Below are 21,905 nucleotides of genomic sequence, written 5' to 3' on the forward strand. Positions count from 1 at the left end.
CAGCCCAGAATAACTAAGGAGATAGTACAAGAATACTTGGCTAGTTTAGATGTATTCAAGTCTCCAGGGCCAGATGAACTGCATCCAAGAGTATTAAAAGAACTGGCAGATGTGATCTCAGAACCACTGGCAGTCATCTTTGAGAATTCCTGGAGAACAGGCGAAGTCCCGGCAGACTGGAGGAGGGCAAATGTTGTCCCTATCTTCAAAAAGGGGAAAAGAGAGGACCCAAATAATTACCGCCCAGTCAGTCTGACATCAATACCAGGGAAGATTCTGGAGCATCTCATTAAGCAAACAGTCTGTGAGCACCTAGAAAGGAATGCTGTGATCACCAATAGTCAGTATGGATTTCTGAAAAATAAGTCATGTCAGACTAACCTGATCTCATTTTTTGACAGAATTACAAGCCTGATAGATGAAGGGAATGCAGTGGATGTAGCCTACCTTGATTTCAGCAAGGCATTTGACAAGGTGCCTCATGATATTCTTGTAAAGAAGCTGGTAAAATGTGCTCTTGACTATGCTACCACTCAGTGGATTTGTAACTGGCTGACTGACCGAACCCAAAGGGTGCTCATCAATGGTTCCTCTTCATCCTGGAGAAGAGTGACTAGTGGGGTGCCACAGGGTTCTGTCTTGGGCCCGGTCTTATTCAACATCTTTATCAACGACTTGGATGATGGACTCAAGGGCATCCTGATCAAATTTGCAGATGACACCAAATTGGGAGGGGTGGCTAACACCCCAGAGGACAGGATCACACTTCAAAACGACCTTGACAGATTGGAGAACTGGGCCAAAACAAACAAGATGAATTTTAACAGGGAGAAATGTAAAGTATTGCACTTGGGCAAAAAAAATGTGAGGCACAAATACAAGATGGGGGACACCTGGCTTGAGAGCAGTACATGTGAAAAGGATCTAGGAGTCTTGGTTGACCACAAACTTGACATGAGCCAACAGTGTGACGCGGCAGCTAAAAAAGCCAATGCAATTCTGGGCTGCATCAATAGGAGTATAGCATCTAGATCAAGGGAAGTAATAGTGCCACTGTATTCTGCTCTGGTCAGACCTCACCTGGAGTACTGTGTCCAGTTCTGGGCACCACAGTTCAAGAAGGACATTGACAAACTGGAACGTGTCCAGAGGAGGGCAACCAAAATGGTCAAAGGCCTGGAAACGATGCCTTATGAGGAACGGCTAAGGGAGCTGGGCATGTTTAGCCTGGAGAAGAGGAGGTTAAGGGGTGATATGATAGCCATGTTCAAATATATAAAAGGATGTCACATAGAGGAGGGAGAAAGGTTGTTTTCTGCTGCTCCAGAGAAGCGGACACGGAGCAATGGATCCAAACTACAAGAAAGAAGATTCCACCTAAACATTAGGAAGAACTTCCTGACAGTAAGAGCTGTTCGACAGTGGAATTTGCTGCCAAGGAGTGTGGTGGAGTCTCCTTCTTTGGAGGTCTTTAAGCAGAGGCTTGACAACCATATGTCAGGAGTGCTCTGATGGTGTTTCCTGCTTGGCAGGGGGTTGGACTCGATGGCCCTTGTGGTCTCTTCCAACTCTATGATTCTATGATGTTTGATGTATCATAGTATTTTAATATTCTTTTGGAAGCCGCCCAGAGTGGCTGGGGAAACCCAGCCAGATGGGCGGGGTATAAATAATAAATTATTATTATTATTATTATTATTATGATTCTATGATTCTATCAGGTCCAGAAATGTAGAAACAGTCCTAAAACATGGGATTCTTTATTTATGTTTTTGGAACGGGGGGCAGGGGCAGGAGGGAAGAGGTGCTAGTTCTGCTACTCTCAACTGGTCACACACAGGTCGTCTGAAGGGTGCCATCCCTAGGACGAGGGTCCAGAGTCTTAAAGCCACCACCTCATGACCTGGAAGGGGAGGTGGGAATGGCAGAAGCGGGCTGTACGCGTCCAGGCTCCTTCCAGCTCCCGTGAGTCTTTGCACGTCTCCCCTCAAACTCCGCTCACGCCCTCGCTGTTTGTTGCCCAGGGATGCGGCTGGCCTCGGCGTGACCCCTGCCTGCCGCTCTTCCCCTTTTCCCGCCCGCCTGACAACTGCCCCGTCCGCTCGGCGGCGTCTCCTAGCCTCCCCTGGGCGCGCGCCGCTGCGCCCTCGCGCCACCCTCCCGGCCACGCGCGTCTCCCCTTCGCCCCCCTCCGCCTCGCGTAGCCCCACCCTCGCCGCCCCTCCCTCCCTCCCTCCCTCCCGCCCGCTCCCAGCCACCCTCTCCCGCCTCACACTGGAGCCGAGCGTCATTTCAGCCTCGGCGGCGCTGCAGACATGGCGACGACGCTGACAGCCGTCCAGCCGCTCACTTTGGACCGAGGTAAGCGCGCCGCCGCCTTAGGTCCGCCCCGCCTTGCTCGCGGGGGGGGGGGGGCTCCGAGGATGCCTTGTCCGTCCGGGGCCATTGGAGCCCCATTGCTGCTGTTTCCACGAAAGGGTCCTGAGAACCGAGCCATCCTTGAGAGGCTGCCTCGCTTGTCCGCTGCTGCCTTTTGGCCGAAGGAGCCGAGAGCAGGCGGGCAAGTGCGCCAAGTAGGGAGCCGTGACCTGCCGCTGCCGCCGCAGTGACCTCTCGCTGGAATCCTGCGCCGGAGTCAAGCGTCCGGCTTTTGCCGGGCGGGAAAGGGCAGCCGCGAGCCTGGGAGAAGGGCGCCGGCAGCCGAGCTGCTGGGATCAGCTGGGACTTCCGATGAGCGCGGAGGGAGACTCGAGGCAGCGAGCGAATGGGGCTCGGGGTGGGAGGATGAAAAAGAGGGAAACTTTGTGTGAGCTTCTGCGCCAGTTTGGGAAGACTGGGGAGCCGGATTGCCCCAGGTCATCAGGATCCCGTTGCCTGGAGATCAGGGACTCGCGGGTGTACCCACCTGCACCAAAATGGCAGGTTTCTTAGGAAGAGCCCTGTCGCCAGAAAGAAATGCAAAAGCCCACAGTCCAGAACAGCAATCGGTGTGGAGGAGATTCGCAACTCCACACTTAAGCATGCATTGGAAATGCATTGGGAGGGGGAAGCTACTCATTTGTCACAGTTTGGCCGCACAAGGATTACTAATGTGGTTTGGAGTAATCAGTCTTCATTGCTGTTTACTTATTTCGCTGCATAGCATGGCCGGGAGCTGATTTCTCCTTGCAGTGTACTGATGTATCCACAGCAGTGGTAGAGGAACTGTGGATTACTTTTCGGGGGCTCTTTTCGCCCATCGTCACGTCCTCCATCAAGCATCTGCTAGAAAAATAAGCCCTCGCAGGGTGAGAAAAGGCTTGCACGTGTACAGAACCAGAATCAAAGCTGATTTGAAAGCTCTTGTGCTTCTGATCCCAGTCTGTATTGCATTGTGCTGCAATGGTGAAGCTTCTGATGCCAATTGGCTGAGCTGGTGTGATGCCATGGAATAGCTAAATCCGTTCCCAAACTGTCAGAATGTTTGCAGTCTGGTTCCTGTGAGAAAACAGAAAGCTGGCAGTTTGGCTGAAATTAAACCCTAATAGAGACCTTAGGAAAGGAAGATAATGCCAAAAAGCAGGGGGCAGGAATCTGAAACCCTCCTGATGTTGCTGTGCTACAACTCCCTTAATCCCTGATGATCACTTTAGCCCGGGGAAGATTGGAGTTGAATTCCAGTAATACCTGGAGGGCCACAGGTTCCCCAACCCTGTACTGAGAAATGGAAAACTCACTTGGAGAAGACCCCCAAGATATGTAAAATGAGGAGCGGCGAGCCCAGAGTCGAGGAAAGGGCAGGTAGAGGAGACAGCCCTGGGATGGGGGGAAGTATTGGGGACTAGAAACTATTTGGGACTGGAGACTATTGTGGAGATAGGGCTGCCAGATCTATAGCCTTAGAGAGACTATACCTTTAAGAATTTCATATAAGGGGGAATTTTTTATTTTGGTTTAAGTTAGTTAAACTAACCACTTGATTCCTTCCCTGTAGGCTTTTAATTTGATACCACTGATGTTTGTAGTGGGAGCATGGTATATCACTAAAGACAGCTAATTGTCTGGTTGTTAGTCAAATTTCTCCCCCACCTTTCCTTCAAAGAAGAATATTCTTCTTCTTCTTCATTGTATTGAGAATAACCCTGTAAGGTGGGCTAAACTGAGAGATAGTGACTGGCCCAGGCTCACTCACTGAGCTTAATGACTGAGTGGGGATTTGAATATCCTTCCAGTCTAATAACCACTATACCACACTTTTCCCATTTAGCATCTGTTACGTTATCACTGTCATCCTTGATGCTGCAACTGAGGAATACTGTTGCACTCTTCACTGCTATAATTAGGTTATAAGGCAGAATTACTGAAGATGTATTTATTTTTAAAACTTAACAAAATAAATGAAGTTTTGTATTGTAAACCTACTATTAAAAGGTAAAGGGACCCCTGAACATTAGGTCCAGTCGTGACCTGGGGTTGCGGCGCTCATCTCGCTTTATTGGCTGAGGGAGCCGGCGTACAGCTTCTGGGTCATGTGGCCAGCATGACTAAGCCGCTTCTGGCGAACCAGAGCAGCGCACGGAAATGCTGTTTACCTTCCCGCCGGAGCGGTACCTATTTATCTACTTGCACTTTGACATGCTTTCAAACTGCTAGGTTGGCAGGAGCAGGGACCAAGCAATGGGAGCTCACACCATCACGGGGATTCGAACCGCCGACCTTCTGATCGGCAAGTCCTAGGCTCTGTGGTTTAACCCACAGCGCCACCGGCGTCCCAACCTACTGTTACACTGGGCTAAAAAAATGGTTAAATGATAAAATCTTTTAAATACTTTAAAAGATTGACATAGTTCCTAATAGGCATTTGGCCTATTGTGCTTACTTGAAATATAGAGGTATTGTGCTTACCTGAAACAGGTAAGAATAATAATTTGCTTTCTTATTTGCTGTTTAACACTACTTATTTGTGCATTCTACTGAATTAAATCAAATAAATTCCATCCACATGGTTTCAGAGTCTTTAAAGCATTTCATTTTTTTTAATCTTGATCTGTATGGATTAAGCTTCCTAAAGAATTTTAAAGTCTTGTACTTGATTTGGGAATGATTAAAGCCAGTGTCTTCATTATAATTGTATGCTCTGTAGAGGATTACAACAGGCTCTTAAAAACAAGACAGAGAGATTCCTGCTGTACATTCAATGTAAAAAAGAAATGTTCAGTCTCCATTTAAAATTTAGACAGTCTTTACTTTGTTGGATTCTGATGAAGAGCAGAGGAATTTATAATATGATGTCCACAAGTGCATTGCTTAAAATTGATTTCTGAAATGTGTGGATTATGGCACACAAATCAAACAAAGGAAAGCTTAGATAAAGTGTTATAGAAATAAGAGGGAGAGCATTGGTTAGGAGGAAGAATGTGTGTTTTCTTCTTTTTAGAAGCTCAGTGTGTAATCTGCAGCTCCACCTCTGTGGTGACCACATTAAGCAGGATAAATATTTCCTGGCAAAAGGCTGAACAGATGGCAATCCATTAGGAAGCACAGCTTTTCAAAGGAAAGTATCACACAACCATGACCCTTATTTATTTTTAAAGGCTAGCCAACTTTAGTTAGATTTAATTACACTTCTGTCTTTTTACATGTAGGTTGCAGGTGGAACTTACATAAGAGTGTATAGAAAAGGTACAGAAATGCCCTTGCTTGGGGTCCCAGTTGGCAAGGCAAGTTATACGTAAAACAATGAAAATATTGTTTGGAGGTGGGAGGTAGTATCACCAGTTACATAAATCTGAGAACATACTTGAAAACTCTCACTATTAATAAACTTCAAAATGATAGCTGTATAGGTGAGTCAAAATTTAATTAATACTGATGTTTTACTAAAACAGTCTGAACTTTCCAATGTTTTGAATTTTGCAAATGAAAATGACATTAAATAACATTTAGTAGCAGTGATGATCTGCATGTTTACATAAATGCATAAACAGGCCCTAGTGTTGCCATGCTAATATTCACAGTTTTGACATTGTAACATACAGTGTTACGTAGGGTAAATAGTAGTTCCCAGACAAACAGCAAGGAAATAACAAGAAGGTAGAGGCGTGCTTCTTAGATTTATACTATCCATTCATATGAAGTATAAAAAACAACAACATTAGCTGCATTAGTAGTAAGGGTGACAACTTTGGCAAGCCTTCACCTCAGAAAAAATGCCTACTAAATGCTGATGTGGAGGGGAACCAAAATTGTTTTCTTTTCAGCATTTAAGGTGACAGGGATGGGGAACTTCTGGTCCTCTGGACGTTGCTGGACTACAATTCCCATCATTCCTAATGATTGGCCATGATGGTTGGAACTGATGGGTGTTGGAATCCAACAATGTATGAGGGAGCAGCCACAGATTCCTCATCACAATAATAGAGTAAAAAGTGCAGCCACATGTTGGATATGACTGCTTCTGCTACACAGGTGTCCGTCCAGTATCTTTCAAGTACTGGAGTCCTGCAAAAATACCAGATATACCGCTGGTCCACATGGCACAGGATAGAGAGGAGACAAGTGAGCAACTGAGAAAAGGTTCTAGTACCAAGGTGCTCTCCTTCCCATTCTTCATGCTTCAGCCCAGTTCTCAACTCTACCACTGGGTGTGCATTTATCCTGCATTCCAACTGATGTCTTCCGATCCTGCCTTCAGATCGTAATAATTACACTGGCTGAAACACAGTCACTCTGCCATTGTAACCTGTAGCTACTACCAGGTAAGCATGTACAAGGTTGCAGTCTCAATTGCCTGTGGCAGAGTAAATCCCATTGAAATCAATGGGGCTAACTTTGGGGCAGCCAGATAATGCATAGAATTTCTCTGTTAGTTGCAACTCTGTCCTCTGCTAATTAGAGTATAGGAGTGCAGACAGTGTAAAATATTACCAGTCACTAAAGAAGATTCCTTTTTCTTGTACTATAGCAAGATAAAATCATGCCTTATTTTTTCATGAACGCAAGAGTGACAATTAGATACAAATCCTATACAAAACATTGTAAAGCAATTCAAACCTAAAAAGCCTCCTCCCCCAACTGCTGTAAATCCCTGAATGCTAATTTAATGGTGGTAGATTACTTGAATATCAAACACAGGAATTACTTTCTTTAATTTCTGCCAGCATATGTCTTCTCTACCTGCAAAACTGTCTTGCACAACTTCTCTGTTGCGTAGAATACATTTCCGAAATAATGAAAAAAATTAATCACTTTATAGTTTAATCTCACAGGCATTGCCATTTAGCTTGCATGGAGCTGTTCTGGCAGAACAAGGAACGTGCTGCAGTGCAACTAACCAGGAGATTGAATTGCAGATGTTCCAGGGTTTAAGGGATTTGGGAGGCAAAAGATCATGTGGCACATAGTGGGTAAGGCTGAATGGTGGAGCATAGTAAGGGAGAAACTGAGAATGGAGAGAGGCATAGCAGAGTGAAAGGAGAGAAGTGAAACATATAATTAGCCACTAGCCACTGCCAGTAAATTCATTAAGTGCCAATACATGATGAATTCATTATGAGAGGCAAAATTTAGTATCCTAAAATGTACATATGGGCACTACTGATTTGAAAACGCCCGTTGAGTGTTTGGTAGTTGGCTGAACCTAGTATGAAATATATTGAGACCTTTCAGGAGAACAATTAAGTAGGCCAGTTTTTCAGGCAAATCTGAAGGCAGTTAATGTAGAGAGCAAGGTAATAATCTCAGAACTGCAACACCCAAAAGGACATGCAACAGTTGTTGATATGTGGTGAGCGGAGTGGTGGGGGGAAGAGGAGGCAAAGAGAAAGGATGACTACCTGAATCTTAACAGCCTCATATGTAGGCTTGCTCCCTAAGGTGATATTATGCTTCTGAGGTTGGAGATAGACTTTTATCAGCAGTTAGATGAGGGCTGTGATGAAGGTACCAAGGGATCCTTCTGTGCCAGGAGAGGCTGTTGAATAGCTTTGCAGTTGTTGTCTGCATTGGTTGCTGAAAGGAGGGAGAGAGGCTAATGCAGGTGGAATAGAGGCAGATTACATATGTTCCTTCAGTAATAATATATGAATCGACTTTTAAGTTATCTAGATGAAACATCCAATATCGCATTATGGATGGCTTGGGACAGCACCCTATATATAGCCTGCTACTTTCAGCAAATTGCAGACCTGATCTTTTCCTTACTTGCATTAAGACATCATTAATGTCCCTTTGATACATAGAACGTACAGTTCCTCTTGTTGCCACAGATACACATGCCGCTACGTTGTCCATTAATCTTTCATCAAAGCTGCTAGCTGTAAACAAGGCAAATGGGAGACTGAGGTGGGTTTACTCTAAATCCACCCAGAAATTAATACATAGGAGTATGGCATCAAAATAATGCAAACTTGTTGGCAATGATTCATCTTGCTCTCAAATCTGTCCTAAGATATTTGAAAGGCTTTTCACTACAAAGTTCGCAAAGCTCAACCTCATTTTCTTCCTCTGTCTAAATGCAAATAACTTGTGAATGGGCTGGATATGTCGAAACATAGAGATAAAGAATAAAGAGAAAGACCTGGATAGAGTATAAAATGATCCCTGGATATGAACATTCAAAACAGGATAATGACAGAATCCTATAATCGCAACCCACAAGCTGGAATATGGTTTTCATACTATAATTCTTAATTTTCCCTTTTTTATTTCCCATTTCCTCCCTTTTCATTGGTTATTTGCTTGCTTTTAAGCCATGAATATTTTTATTCAAGTACAGACATGAATTTATGGATTTTTTACTCAGTTTAGGCAAGCAGTAATTCTGTGGAAAAAGTATTTAAAAGCTCTGGCCATTTCATTGTATGGAATAAAAGCAAACTATAATGTTGAATGTCTAAGTCTTGTTTATTAGAGCAGTGGCCATGGTGACTCAGACAAGTTGTCTTTGATCCCCTGGGGTGAACTGCAATTGCAGGGCGGGGGCAAGCGAGAGAGAAAAGAATGGAGGCAAGGAATTACTTACTGGCCAATTTCAAATTAAGAGGACAAAACCTGTAGATTTTTAAAGACAAGCTGATCTGTCCTCGTGTGCCTGCTGGGTTTACTTTTTGCAGGAGGGTGTAGTTCTGACTGGGGTGGGGGAGGGGGAGGTGCTGGCCTTGCCAGCCATTAACAGGACTCCAAAGCTTTCAAATGTTGTGCCATGCCCACCCACCCCAGCCCAACAAGGAGCAGATGCCAACCCTCAGCCTTTTTGGTCACAGACCTTCCCAGAGCGGGCTCCATATCAAGGACTCTGCACGACAAAGAGAGATGGGGAAGTGTGAGCCGCCAACCAATCACAACAGCAATAGCAAGCACAGGAGACAGTCAACTCAAGGTTTGCCCAGCAAGTACGTATGCACAAGAACTTCCAAAAATACTAGGATATGATACAAGTGGTGACACCAACAGAAGAGGAGGGTTTTATCACATGGTGGTGGATGCTCCCTGGGTGGTGGTTAGACTGGCCTTTTTATACCCTGGGACAGAAGCAAGAGGTGAGCTGGGACAGGGGGCTATCTGGCTGCCCAACGCCAGCTGCAAACTCCAACAGTGACTGAAGCCAAAGCAGGCACCAGTGTTCTTTTTCCATAGAAGCCGCAGGAGTCTAGCTCTTCAATTGTACTTTGAAATCAAGGGAGACTAGGGGAGAGGGAGCCAGCTGGCTGCTCAGGGCTACCATCTTGTCTCATAGATTCCACTCCTACCAATGTACCTCACCCATTTGATCACATTGTGGTCACTGTAGTTCAGCTTTGGCTCAAAGACTTTCAGCAAGTGTACCTTCAGCAAGGTAGATTCTCGAAAATCCCACACTCTGAAAGATACTGCCCTTGTGGCACAAAACAGGTCGAATCCATCACACACATTTTATTTAATTGCCTATTTTATTCAGGAATATATGATAAGTATTTGACCTCCTTACTGAAGAGGAGATTTATCGCACAGATTCTTCCAGTGTGTCTTATCTGCTGAACGATTGTATCAATGATATTGTGGAGAATGTGGCAAGATTTTTGAGTGACGCTATGAAATTACGTCACCATAGGTCCTAAGAGCCATCTTTGTACCTCATGATGTCCTGGTAGTTTTATCCTAAAGTATCTCCTACTATGTTTCGTTAACTGTGTTGTGTTCCGATCCATGTATATCCATGCACTTTTTATGCCAATAAAGGAGATTGGTTGCATAATTTCTCATCCCAGCAAAGCCATAGTCTTATCAGCATTTAATCTTCATTATATCACACTCTGTAGAACAGCCAGGAATCTCTGTCTTGTTCAATGCAAGTTGATTTTCATACTTGTAAAGAAGGACTGTTGGTTTTAATTAGTGTTGTTCTGAACCCTATTCTCCAGTAACTCAAAAGTTTTATTTCAGTGCAAAAGATGTTTCTATTTGCCTGGCTCTTTCTCGTAGCATTTTTTTAAAAAATTCAGTGAATGCAGGGTTGATCTTACCTTATCATTGCATGGGGATTAAACATTAAAATAAAGATTAAACATTCATCCAGTGCTCTTGAACCTTCTGGGCTGCATGCACATCTTGATCTGGAAGAAAAAAAACGATAGGAGAATTTACTTCACTATGCCTTATTCTGAGCTTTAACTGAGGCACAGGAAGTTAAGGAGGTTGGCTACCAAGCATCTCAGATTGACACAGTCACTGATTTTATTTTTAAATTTACACTTTTTAAAAAATGTAAAAAGACTTCATGTAAAAAACAACAGCTGTTTGGTTCATAATAGGTAGCTCTATCACCTCCCTGTGCTTACAGGGAAGCTCAGCTGAAGGCATCATGGGATTTCCAGGAAAAATGGACACCCAGGAAGGCTGGAGAGATTATTTTTGGAACAAAAGAAAGGGCGTTCAAAGGTAGCCCACGCCCACCTTAGCAGCCAGTAATCACAACAAAACCCCATGAGACTGTACCTCCCCACCCATGAGAATTTCACAAAAATCTTATTCCTATTTCAAAAAATTTTGCTACAGTTTTTCTCATCAAAAATAGAGATTTTTGGCACAGCACTTGTTTTAACGCTTCATTACAGCTGTTCCCAGGTTTTAGCATAATGTGTGTTCTGGTGTGGATTTGTTGTATAGCCTGGACGCTATACAAACCTCCTGCCACACCGAAATGCATACATGAATTGGCTCTGTGTCTTCCTGGTAAATACATGTGCTCAGTTCTGCTGATAGTAAGACTGGGGCAAACCTCTGCCTGACCAGTGGAGAGCTGTTGCCAGTCAGAGCAGAGAGGGGACCACAGAAAAATATGGGGCAGGGGGAGGGGTCCTCTCACCCATTTTTTCCATTTCCCCCCAATTTTTAAAGAAATAAATAAGGGAGGAAATGGAGCAAAACTGGGTCCCACCTGTTTTTTCCCCTCAAGCCTTCACATCTCTAGACCAAACAGGAGAAAATGATACTGTCTTTAAAGCTGTAGTTTTCCCTTATCTCATCAGTCAATCAAAATTAATAAATCAGGACCAGACCTTCACATTATACATGCAGCTCACAAAATAGCAAGACAAGGAGGCAGCAAGCATGCCAGCAAGCAACTTTTTATCATGCAAACATGGGGCACCTGCTGATAAACAGCTCTTCGTCCCATTATTGTGGTCATTGCATTTCTGTCCCTCTGGGCAGCGGACAGAAGGTTGATCTGCTTTGGCAGGTCTTGTCACCAGAATGAGTGAGGAACTGGGTCAGAGCCATCATCTCTTCTCTCCATTAGTGTTCCCGAAGTTAAGACATCTGTGGGCCATGCATTAGGTGATGAGATCCTTGCATTCAGCCTAGTGCTCTGCATTAGGATCGAAAGAGGACCATTATTAATGCTAATAGCCTTGAAAGGTACCCAAACCAACCTAGGAATAACAAAATGACCAGGTCTGCCAGGTTTAATCATGGGAGTTAGGAGGGACCTTGGAGGTCATTTGATCCAGTGTTTCCCAAGCCTGGGTCTCCAGCTGTTTTCGAAGCACATTATCCCTAGCTAGCAGGACCAGTGGTCAGGGATGAAGGGAACTGTTTTTGGACTACAGTTTGGGAAATCCTGATCTAGTCCAACCCCACTTCAATGCAAAATGTACAAATGCAGGATGCAACCACAGCACCCCTAGCCGATGTCCATTGGACCACTGGTGGTTTGAATATCACCAGCAAAGGAGCGCCCACCACCTTCTGAGAGGTAATATGTTCCACTGTTGAACAATCCAATGTATTCCATTATCCTGGTATTCCAGTCCCCACAATTGAATACTCTGCTGCTCTTTTGTTGTTGTTTGAGGGGGTTTTTCCTCTTTTTTTTTTTTTTACTAAGACTGCCAAAATGAGGGAAAGGTGTATGTCAAGCATGTAGGAGCTTGGTGCATTGTGTCAGCTTGTGTGTTGTGTTGTAAGATTTGCCCAAGTGGGCTTACCTGATTAACTAGATGATTGACTGTAGGAAAAACTTTCAAAACCCCTTGGGCAATATTTGCTCTTTTCCAATGCCTGCATGTATGACTGCCTAGGATTGCAGCCTAAAGCAATAGTCATATTTTTTTTAAGTCAGTGAGAACGCAGAACTGAACTTGAACAGATGGGAGGGGGGATGTGGGGTGGCAAAATCTCACTGTCCAATTTGAAAATTGCAACATATGCTCCTTGGTGTAGCTGGAACAGCAGTAATACAAGTCAAAATGTGTCCTTCCCTGACCTTTTGCCTTATTTTTATCTGTTCAGATGTTGCCAGAGCAATTGAACTGCTGGAGAAACTACAAGAAGCTGGAGAAGTACCAGGACACAAGCTGCAGTCACTTAAAAAAGTACTGCAGAGTGAGTTTTGTACAGCTATCAGAGAGGTATGGTAATGAATCGCTGGCTGTATTTATTAATGGGGAGACTCACAATGTGCACGAGCCACTGCACATTATGCTGTATTATGCAAATAAGTGAAAATCGTTCTATTACGTTTCCATAAGAGTCAGCGGCATTTGTCCAGAGACTTACTGCCTCCATAAAAAAAATGAACGTTTGTAATAACTCAGGAACCTTGTGAGGTCCAATCATCTGTGTCGAACAAGAGAGATCGGGGTCTTAAGGCACACAGCAGATTCTTAATAAATATGTTCCATTGGTGTAGTAATTTCTATCGCACATAACATAAGGAGAACTTTGTGAGGTCAGCTAATTTATAAATCTGCTATCTGATTAAAGAAATATTTGTTTGATTTATGGGCACAATGCCATGCATGGCTACCAGGAAATGATGTACACTACGTTCAGTGGCATTCTCTCACAGGTAGGAGTTTTAATTAATCAATTTAAACCTGCATATTTTTTCCCCCTGTGAACAAACAATATTTTTTAAAGGAAAAGTCCAGTTTTATAAATAGATTAACAGTAAGCATCATCTTAGAAGAGGCAAGTGCCTTCTTTAGTTTTTTTAAAGTACTTATTTTTCAAATAATCATTTCTTTTTTTTTTTAATCTTCTGACTAATTATTCAGTAGCATCCTTCCATGGAGAAATTTTAAATGGGCTAATAAACCTTCAACTTACTTAACTAATTGCAGCCCTGTAGATTTACCACTTTGTGATCTGTGGCAGGACGGAAGGCACTATGGACATCTTCACAACATTGCTGTTACTCATTAGAAAACCATTTATATTTTCCCTTCTTAATTCCATTAACATGTTCATGTCAGTTTTACAGGTGTTTGGAAGGAAGAGAGAAATTGATCTGCTTCATAATTTTTAATTACAACAAAGCCTAGAGCCACCTAAACATTAGATGGTCGGCTAAAATAGCCTTAAAGTTGTTGTTCCAGGAGTGTGTTGTCAAACACTTTGGAAATAGCAATTTGTACCTAAAAATTAGCAAGTGCCTCCATTTTCTTCCTTGGTCTCTATGGACTGCCTGCCACTATTCTGATTTATTTATTATCTAAGCAATAGCAGCAGCAACAAAAACACTAGGGTTCCTAGGTAATAACAGTACACAGAATGAAACACTGTTTTTAAATGAAGAAATATTTTGATGGCTAACAGAAACAGCACACACAGTGTACAGTAGTTTAATGTGTATGTTTTTAAATTATTTTAAAGATAATGTTGCTCTTTTGCAAAAGATTGGTGCTGTCTTTGATTTGCAGTAGCTATCATGATGAAGGCCTTTAATTTGACCAACTAAAAGCTTCTAACTGATGACAGGCTGTATTGTAGCTTTGTCTTTATGTGGTATAGATTTGCCTTTCTGTAATACTACTAGGAATGTCGATTACATTTATATTCATCTGTGAAGAGTGTTCTGAACAGCAGCCAACATGCAGTCCTTTGTAACAGGTGCAAAATTCAGGAAAGCAGAAAATTACTTAGACTGTGATTCACTATCGGTTGAATGAACTAAAAGCTATCTAGCTGGACTTTGACAAGACAGTGAATAGCCCACAAAAGCTCTTATGGGCTATTGTTTAGTGACAGCTGACCTCCACACCCCCATTAATAGCAAGAAAATGAAGTTCAGTTTTGCAGTGCAATCCTACATATGTCTACTCAGAAGTAAGTGTAATTGAGTTCAATTATGTTTCCTTCCAGGTAATTAGGTATAAGACAGCAGCCTAAAGAGCATATAATTATATGTTTAACCAGTTATTGCTGAATTCTGAAGAAATAGATTGATATTTATGCCAAGTACCTAACATGATCCCTCTGACTAGTCTTGTACGTCTTAAAAAGAAACTACTGTTCCAGAAACAGAGAAAATGAGCTCACAATGAGGAAACAGATGAACCTCTTAAGTGATTGCATAGCTGCACTAAAGTATGCTCAGGTTATCAACTCTTGATTAGTTACGACTGCTGAGTGACTGTTACACCATGAGAAGATCTTGATTTTTCGAAACTCATTCACTCCTACCACAAGAAAATGACAAGGGGTTTGAAATAGGTCTGTGCGCACATTACCATTTACTCTGGCTCCCGTGCACTCCTGCCACTGGCTTTTGAATCTGTGTACATGTGATGCTACCCACAATGCAGAGCTCTTCTGTAGTTTATGGAGAAAAACTGCTCCTGGGTGCATTTTCTTTTAAAGCAGCTTAAATCATAAAGGAAATTTTAAGGCACATCCACTTTGGAGTTAAGCTGAGGTATGTACATTTGAGGTAGCCATTGCACATGCATGGATGACAGCTTCAGAAATAGGAATTGGAGGTGAGGGGAGAGTACTGCAGGGGCAGGAAGACCCAACAGATAATGCACATTGGGTGCTGACATCCCCAGTCCCTCTCTGGTGTGTACAACAACCTGCAAATACTACTTGAAATGGGAGTGGGGGTGCATAATGACCTTGGTGCATTTTAAACTGTGAATGTGTACATAGCCTAAGGCTGGAAAGAAACCACATGTTGAATGAAAGGATGCTTTCACTTTCTTTAAATGTCTACGCTTACTGAGGCATTGATTGGTGCCTTGCAATAATCTCAGCCATGGTGGAGGAATATTTAGAAGGTATCATCCCAAAAGGAGACGCGGGTGGCGCTGTGGGCTAAACCACAGAGCCTAGGACTTGCCGATCAGAAGGTCGGCGGTTCGAATCCCCGCAATGGGGTGAGCTCCCGTTGTTCGGTCCCTGCTCCTGCCAACCTAGCAGTTTGAAAGCACGTCAAAGTGCAAGTAGATGAATAGGTACCGCTCCGGTGGGAAGGTAAACGGTGTTTCCGTGCGCTGCTCTGGTTCACCAGAAGCAGCTTAGTTATGCTGGCCACATTACCCGGAAGCTGTATGCCGGCTCCCTCGGCCAATAAAGCGAGATGAGCGCCGCAACCCCAGAGTTGGTCACGGCTGGACCTAATGGTCAGAGGTCCCTTTACCTTTACCTTTATCATCCCAAAATGTCCATTACTTGCTCTACAGATATCTGTCCCCACAAATCAGTGTGTTAAGAACACTGATTTTGTTATACAGTCAATATGTCTCATAACATAGGCTTTGATTCATTTACAAGGGATGAAATTAAACAACCCATCCTGACCTGGGGTCAGCAACCTGTGGCCCATGGACCACAAGCAGCCCACGGGGGTTATTTAAACAGCTCATGAGCTGCCTCTGAACCAAGCTGCCTGTTTGGTGAGTCCCCATGTGCTGCGCTAAACCGGCACAGCACGGAGCAGGGACTCACTTCCTCGGTGCTGGAAATCATGTCTGCGCAGACACGATCCGGCCCACGGAGCGATTTCCACGGGAATGAACCGGCCCAGGTGAGGTAAACCTTGCTGACCCCTGCTCTACACACTCACAACTAATACCTTCATTGTGCTCTCTTGAAATTTGTCCATCAGTGAACTATCACTATTTCAGTTTCCATTGTAAAAAAAAAAAAAAATCCTTCCAGTAGCACCTTAGAGACCAACTAAGTTTGTTCTTGGTATGAGCTTTCGTGTGCATGCACACCTCTTCAGATACACTGAAACAGAAGTCACCAGACCCTTATATATAGTGAGAGGGTGGGGAGGGGTATTGCTCAGAAGGGTGGTGGGAATGGGTGATTGGCTGATAGGTGTGGTAAACCTGTTTCCATTAGTAAGAAATATTAAACAATCCTATGGTCCCTGGGAAGGTGTTTGGGGCACCATAGATTCATTGTGTCTCCTTCCCTGAGACATGCTTCCAGAGAGGGAGGTTTGACCTTCTATGACTCCTCCATGAAGCTGTGAAAAGATCTGTAGTCAGTGCCTGACCAACATCACAGAGGGCAAAAAGGCAGAGGGGGGGGGGGGCATTAGGAAAAGTGATGGATGCTTCCATTCCCCTAACACCCACACCCCTCAAATGAGGGATAAACCCGTTTTTTACACCATCCTATTTCCTTCTCATTGATTGCAACCAGAGGTTCAAAGAGGAAGATGGGGATGTTTGCAAAACAGCTTTCATGCAGCCCTGCACTGCTTTTTGAACCTCTGGTTCAAAGCAGCCACATGTATGCCATGAAACCAAGTTAAGCTTCAGGCTTGCACACTCCCATCTGGCCAAGAGAAGGAGTTTGCCAGTGTTTACTTTCACTTTCCCGCTAATCTCAGTTTGTTGTGTGTGAACCAGAGATTATAGTCTATAATTAACTGCATATCAAACACTGGTCATTTTCAAAAGCAAGCCGACTTCAAAACATGGTTGATAGATTATAAGCCCTGATTCATACCCAATGACAAGCCAATCAATGTAAAGTGTTGCTCACAAAGTCCTCAGCTAAGTGGGAGGACAGGGGACTGAGGAAGGAGCATGCAAATCTGAGGCTTTTCTCAGACTCATTCCACCTCATGTATGTAGACCTAAAATGTGGTTTAGGTGAATGTGGCTTATATTTTGCATCTGGAGTTCAGAAGGGATCTGCTTCTCACCAGGGTTTAGGGAGAAGACATGTAACCTATTGCAAAAGATAAATTGGGAAAGCCTCAGCAATAACAGATGTCACCCAAGCATGAAATGTTGTTTTTATTTTATTTTATTTTGTGTTAATAATATAAATCTTGCTCAGCTAGGCTCGCTAATTTTGTCTAGAAATCTGATTAGATCCTGTGCCTGCTAAGCCCAAAAATATATCTGGTCTTGTATCACCAATGCATTTTAAGGGTCAGAGGTATATGTCATGCTTAATGTCTTGCATGCAACAACATCTGTTTTTTTATTGAATTAGCTTACAGCTGTGGGAAACTGATTGTTACTGGGATTGCAACTTGGAGGGAGGGCAGATTTATTCCTTGCCTCCCCAAATCTCCCTCCACATGACTGTAAAAAAACACAAAAAACAGGTTCCATCTGCACTATTGGGTACTTTCTCCTCCCGTGGTTTCACAAGATACACTTTGACCCAGCAGACTTAAAAGAAAGAGGCTGAACTTGCTCAGTGGTGGCTGGGAAGTTACCCTTCCTCCCAGGCAGAAAATTAAACTGCATCTCTTAGAGATCTTCTTGCTTGGGCATTGGGAGCATGGAAGGTGCCTTATTCCAAGTCAGATTATTGGGGCCATCTAGCTCAGCATTGCCTTCACTAGTAGCATCTGCAGGATTTTGTTTGTGGGTCTCTCCCATCCCTATCAGCAGATGTATGGGGGTTGAACCTGAGATGTTCTGCATGCAAAACAAATGCTCTACCACTGAGCTGTATCTCTTTCCCAAGGAAGGGGAAGTGGAGAGGAGACAGCCGACATAAACTGGGGGTGTTGCAGACTGGCCATGTCTTCACATCAGCTGGGCAACCATCACAATTGTGACCTGTCTTCCAAAGCAATAGAGAATACCCTTCTCTTGATAGAACCTGAATATTTGTAGGAGACTTGACTGGAAACAGGGATGGGTGTGGCGATAGAAAAATCTATGCTGTCCCCTTTGTGCATCATGGTTTTGGGCAGCTAGAATGCATGGTATAAAAAGCCACACAAGCGGGTATTTCTGCATACATTTAGTATAATGATAACATTTGCTATAGCTCAAGTAGGGCACTAAATGTAATTTTTGCCAAATGACAAACTTAAGTATTTTCTTTCACAACCAGTGGCTCCCTGGCATTGCTGCCACAAAGCCCTGAATAGTATGAATCAGAACTTTTAGGTATGATTGCCTTTTTCATGCGTCAGATTGCTGTCATTAATTACAAGAGTCGGCTAGGCAACCCAAGATTTACTGAAGAAGAGGCTTTGTTAAGCCTATTTACGGCTGCTACATCCTGATGACTTCACTACAGGAGTTCTAAAACGACTGCTAGTGATACACAGTTTTGTGCTGCTTTCAGTGATGCTACAAATGTTAATACCTCAGAATTCAGAGTCACATGAAAGGACTGAAGTGTAATCAGAGGTCCCCTACTGACTCTAAGATAAAAATCAGTTGCAGGGGAAGAAAATATTGGACCACCAGCAATGTACATACTTTCAGCTATGCCCGGTTGCTTAGATGACCCTCAGGAGGGGATGAGACAACTAACGGTTGGGGGGTAGGAATGAATACAGAAAGCTTGACTAGCAAATGGTAAGATATTGATGTGCTGCTCTTGTCAGTCCCTTAAATTCTATAGAACAATCCACATTTGTAGATGCTGATTCACTTCAGTTATTGCCACAATTATTTATAGTTATGTAAGCCATGTTTGTTATGTAAGATTTGTTTATGGACCTTGCCTACCTGTTCCCTTTGCTTGCAGGTTGTTGCAAATTTCTGCTTTGCCATGCAGTACTATAGTTAGTTCTACAAAATCCTAGACTTAAAGCACATAGTGCTATTCATCTTCATCCACTGTTGAGCAAAATTGCAGCTGACGGTGGAGATGGTCTGCAGTGCACTGTCATCCGACGTATTTATATTCCCACTGTTAGCAAAGTCCACTGGGAGACATCTCTTGAGAGAAAAAAAGCCTATTAAAAGTGATTGAGTGTTGCACAGAAGATGAGCACTGGACATAGGCTGCAATCCTGTATATGCTTACCTGAAAACCAGCCTCACTGAACTCAATATGACTGACTTCTGAGTAGATATGCATAGGATTGCATTGGTAGGCCATGTTCACATGTTGCAATAAGCCATAAACCATGGCTTGCTGTGAGAAAGTATGCTGCCGGGTTGCTCCTGCTTTCAGAGGCAGATTTAGGGCAGCGTGACCAGTTCTGCTCTACTGGGCACCGAGCCCAAGGGGCACCGCAGGGTGTCCCAACTATGATGTTGAGCAGAACGGAAGGTAAGGGGTGCTGAATTTTGGGCTCACACAGAGCACCACTGAAATTTGAAAGCCCCAAAGTCCATCCCTGCTGCTTCACTCCTCCCATAGCACAAGCAGGAGCAACAACCCATAAACCTTGACATGCCATGTTGTCCAAAGACCACATAACAGTGGTCTTGAAAGACCTACATTGGCTCCCAGTACGTTTCCAAGCACAATTCAGAGTGTTGGTGCTGACCTTTAAAGCCCTAAATGGCCTCGGCCCAGTATACCTGAAGGAGCGTCTCCACCCCCATCGTTCTGGCCGGACCCTGAGGTCCACCACCAAGGGCCTTCTGGCAGTTCCCTCACTGCGAGAAGTGAAGTTACAGGGAACCGGGCAGAGGGCCTTCTCGGTGGTGGCACCTGCCCTGTGGGATGCCCTCCCATCATATGTCAAAGATATAAACAACTATCTAACATTTAGAAGTCATCTGAGGGCAGCCCTGTTTAGGGAAGTTTTTAATGACTGATGTTTTAATGTATTTTTAATATTTTGTTGGAAGCCTCCCAGAGTGGCCGGGGAAACCCCCCAGAATGGCGGGGTATAAATAATAATTTATCCAAACCAGGATCTTTGTTCTTCCCTAAAGAAACCATGATCAGAATCAGACGTCTGTTCTTGGGCTGCTGAGGGATTTCTTAGTGAAATGCTCCATTGCATCTCATTCAGCACCCTGTTCCTCCCTCCCTCCACAGCTCACAGTGAAGTCAGAAGGCAAAGTACAGATCTGGTGTGGAAGCACACTGAGATGGATGCAAGTAGGCAGATGTGCAAAGCAGAAATCCATATCAGTATCTTAAATCCTTGTATTTGGAAGCACTTCATCCCTCCTTTGTTCAGATGCGATGCTTTTTCAGGATATTTAATTCCAAATATAAGGTTTGAAATTAACTATAATTAATATTCATCCCCCCCATATGGTAAAATAAGTCTAATTTCCTCTTCTTCACACTCTCAAAGAAACATTTCATTAGGTGACCTTTATATTTTTCCCATATACTCTTGTGGTATGTTTTGTAATTAAAAATGTCATAGCTCCACAGAGAGCTAAATGAGATTTAGTTCATTGCAGGTTTGGGATTGTTAATGAATCATCATCCCCACTGCATGAGGCAAAGTGACACATAGTTTTCTTGCATGGCATCCAATTGTTCTGACAGCTGGCGTAATGATGCAGATGTTTGTCTCCAAGGGAGGCCTGCTAACACTGTCCTGACAGAAGCACATGACTTTTTTTTCCAGATTAATAAAAGAGTATCATACCAAAGCTCTAACAGCTTTAGTAACAGACCAATTTTATTTTTATTCAAATCATCACATAAAGCTACTGTATACTCAGTCAGACAATGCAGGCCAGTATTGTCTGTGCTGAATGGTAGCTCTCCAGAGTCTCAGGAGGTATTTTCCATAAGATACTATCAAATCCTTTCTTTATCAGGCAATAATCAGGGGTCTTCTGCATGAAAGGCAGGGACATTGCTAGGCCTTTAAAAGACTTGCGGCGCAGACCCAGAACACAATTTTGTACGTTTTTATTTCTGTGTGTAATTGCAAATGTAGGCTGACTTTCAGAAAAGAAGCTGAAAGCTGAAAACAATGTAAAAATATGTGTTTCTTTTAAAGTTTAAAAAGGGGGGACAAAGGACAAGAGACGTTGAGACTGTTGTAAAAGACCCATAGCTCCCTGATGTGGAGCATGTGCTACATTTAAAGCACTCAATTTAACATCCATGGCTTCCTCCAAAGAATCATGGGAACTGTAGTTTATTAAGAGTGCTGACTGAAGATCTACAGCTCCCAGCAGTCTTATCAATTTACAGTTTCCAGGATTCTCCATGACTCTTAAAGTGGTTTTAAGTGTTTTAAATGTATGGTGTGGGTGCAATGACCTTCACTGTTAGTTTATTACAGAAATTCATATAGAAATGCTTACATTAAGGGCGGAAGAATGATCATCATTGGGATCTGCTGCCCCGGTGAATCCCGCCACCCTGGGTAAGACAGCAGGCATAAAGTTGACTTTAAAGTGCCTAGGGAAATAATAATAAAAGATGTTTAAAAAGGTAAAGGTAAAGGGACCCCTGACCATTAGATCCAGTCGTAACCGACTCTGGGGTGGCGGCACTCATCTCGCTTTATTGGCCAA

At 43.5% G+C, this 21,905-nt stretch overlaps 1 protein-coding gene across 3 annotated transcripts in view; it reads left to right on the forward strand.

The window, feature by feature from the left end:
* Positions 1 to 2,241: 2,241 nt before the first annotated feature.
* The window catches only part of LIN7A (lin-7 homolog A, crumbs cell polarity complex component), a 35,288-nt gene continuing 15,624 nt past the window's right edge, over positions 2,242 to 21,905 (forward strand). The window contains exons 1-3 of one of the 3 annotated variants that reach the window (XM_080971522.1): positions 2,269 to 2,361; positions 9,243 to 9,371; positions 12,751 to 12,869. In XM_080971522.1, the coding sequence (XP_080827648.1) occupies positions 2,316 to 2,361; positions 9,243 to 9,371; positions 12,751 to 12,869 (294 nt within the window). In that variant the 5' untranslated portion in view covers positions 2,269 to 2,315. Of the gene's footprint in view, positions 2,362 to 9,242; positions 9,372 to 12,750; positions 12,870 to 21,905 lie in introns of all 3 variants that reach the window. The other 2 variants (XM_080971523.1, XM_080971524.1) reach the window with 2 other exon arrangements.

Source organism: Podarcis pityusensis (genome assembly GCF_964106645.2).
Source record: "Podarcis pityusensis genome assembly, chromosome: 10".
In the NCBI taxonomy this organism is placed as follows: Eukaryota; Metazoa; Chordata; class Lepidosauria; order Squamata; family Lacertidae; genus Podarcis; species Podarcis pityusensis.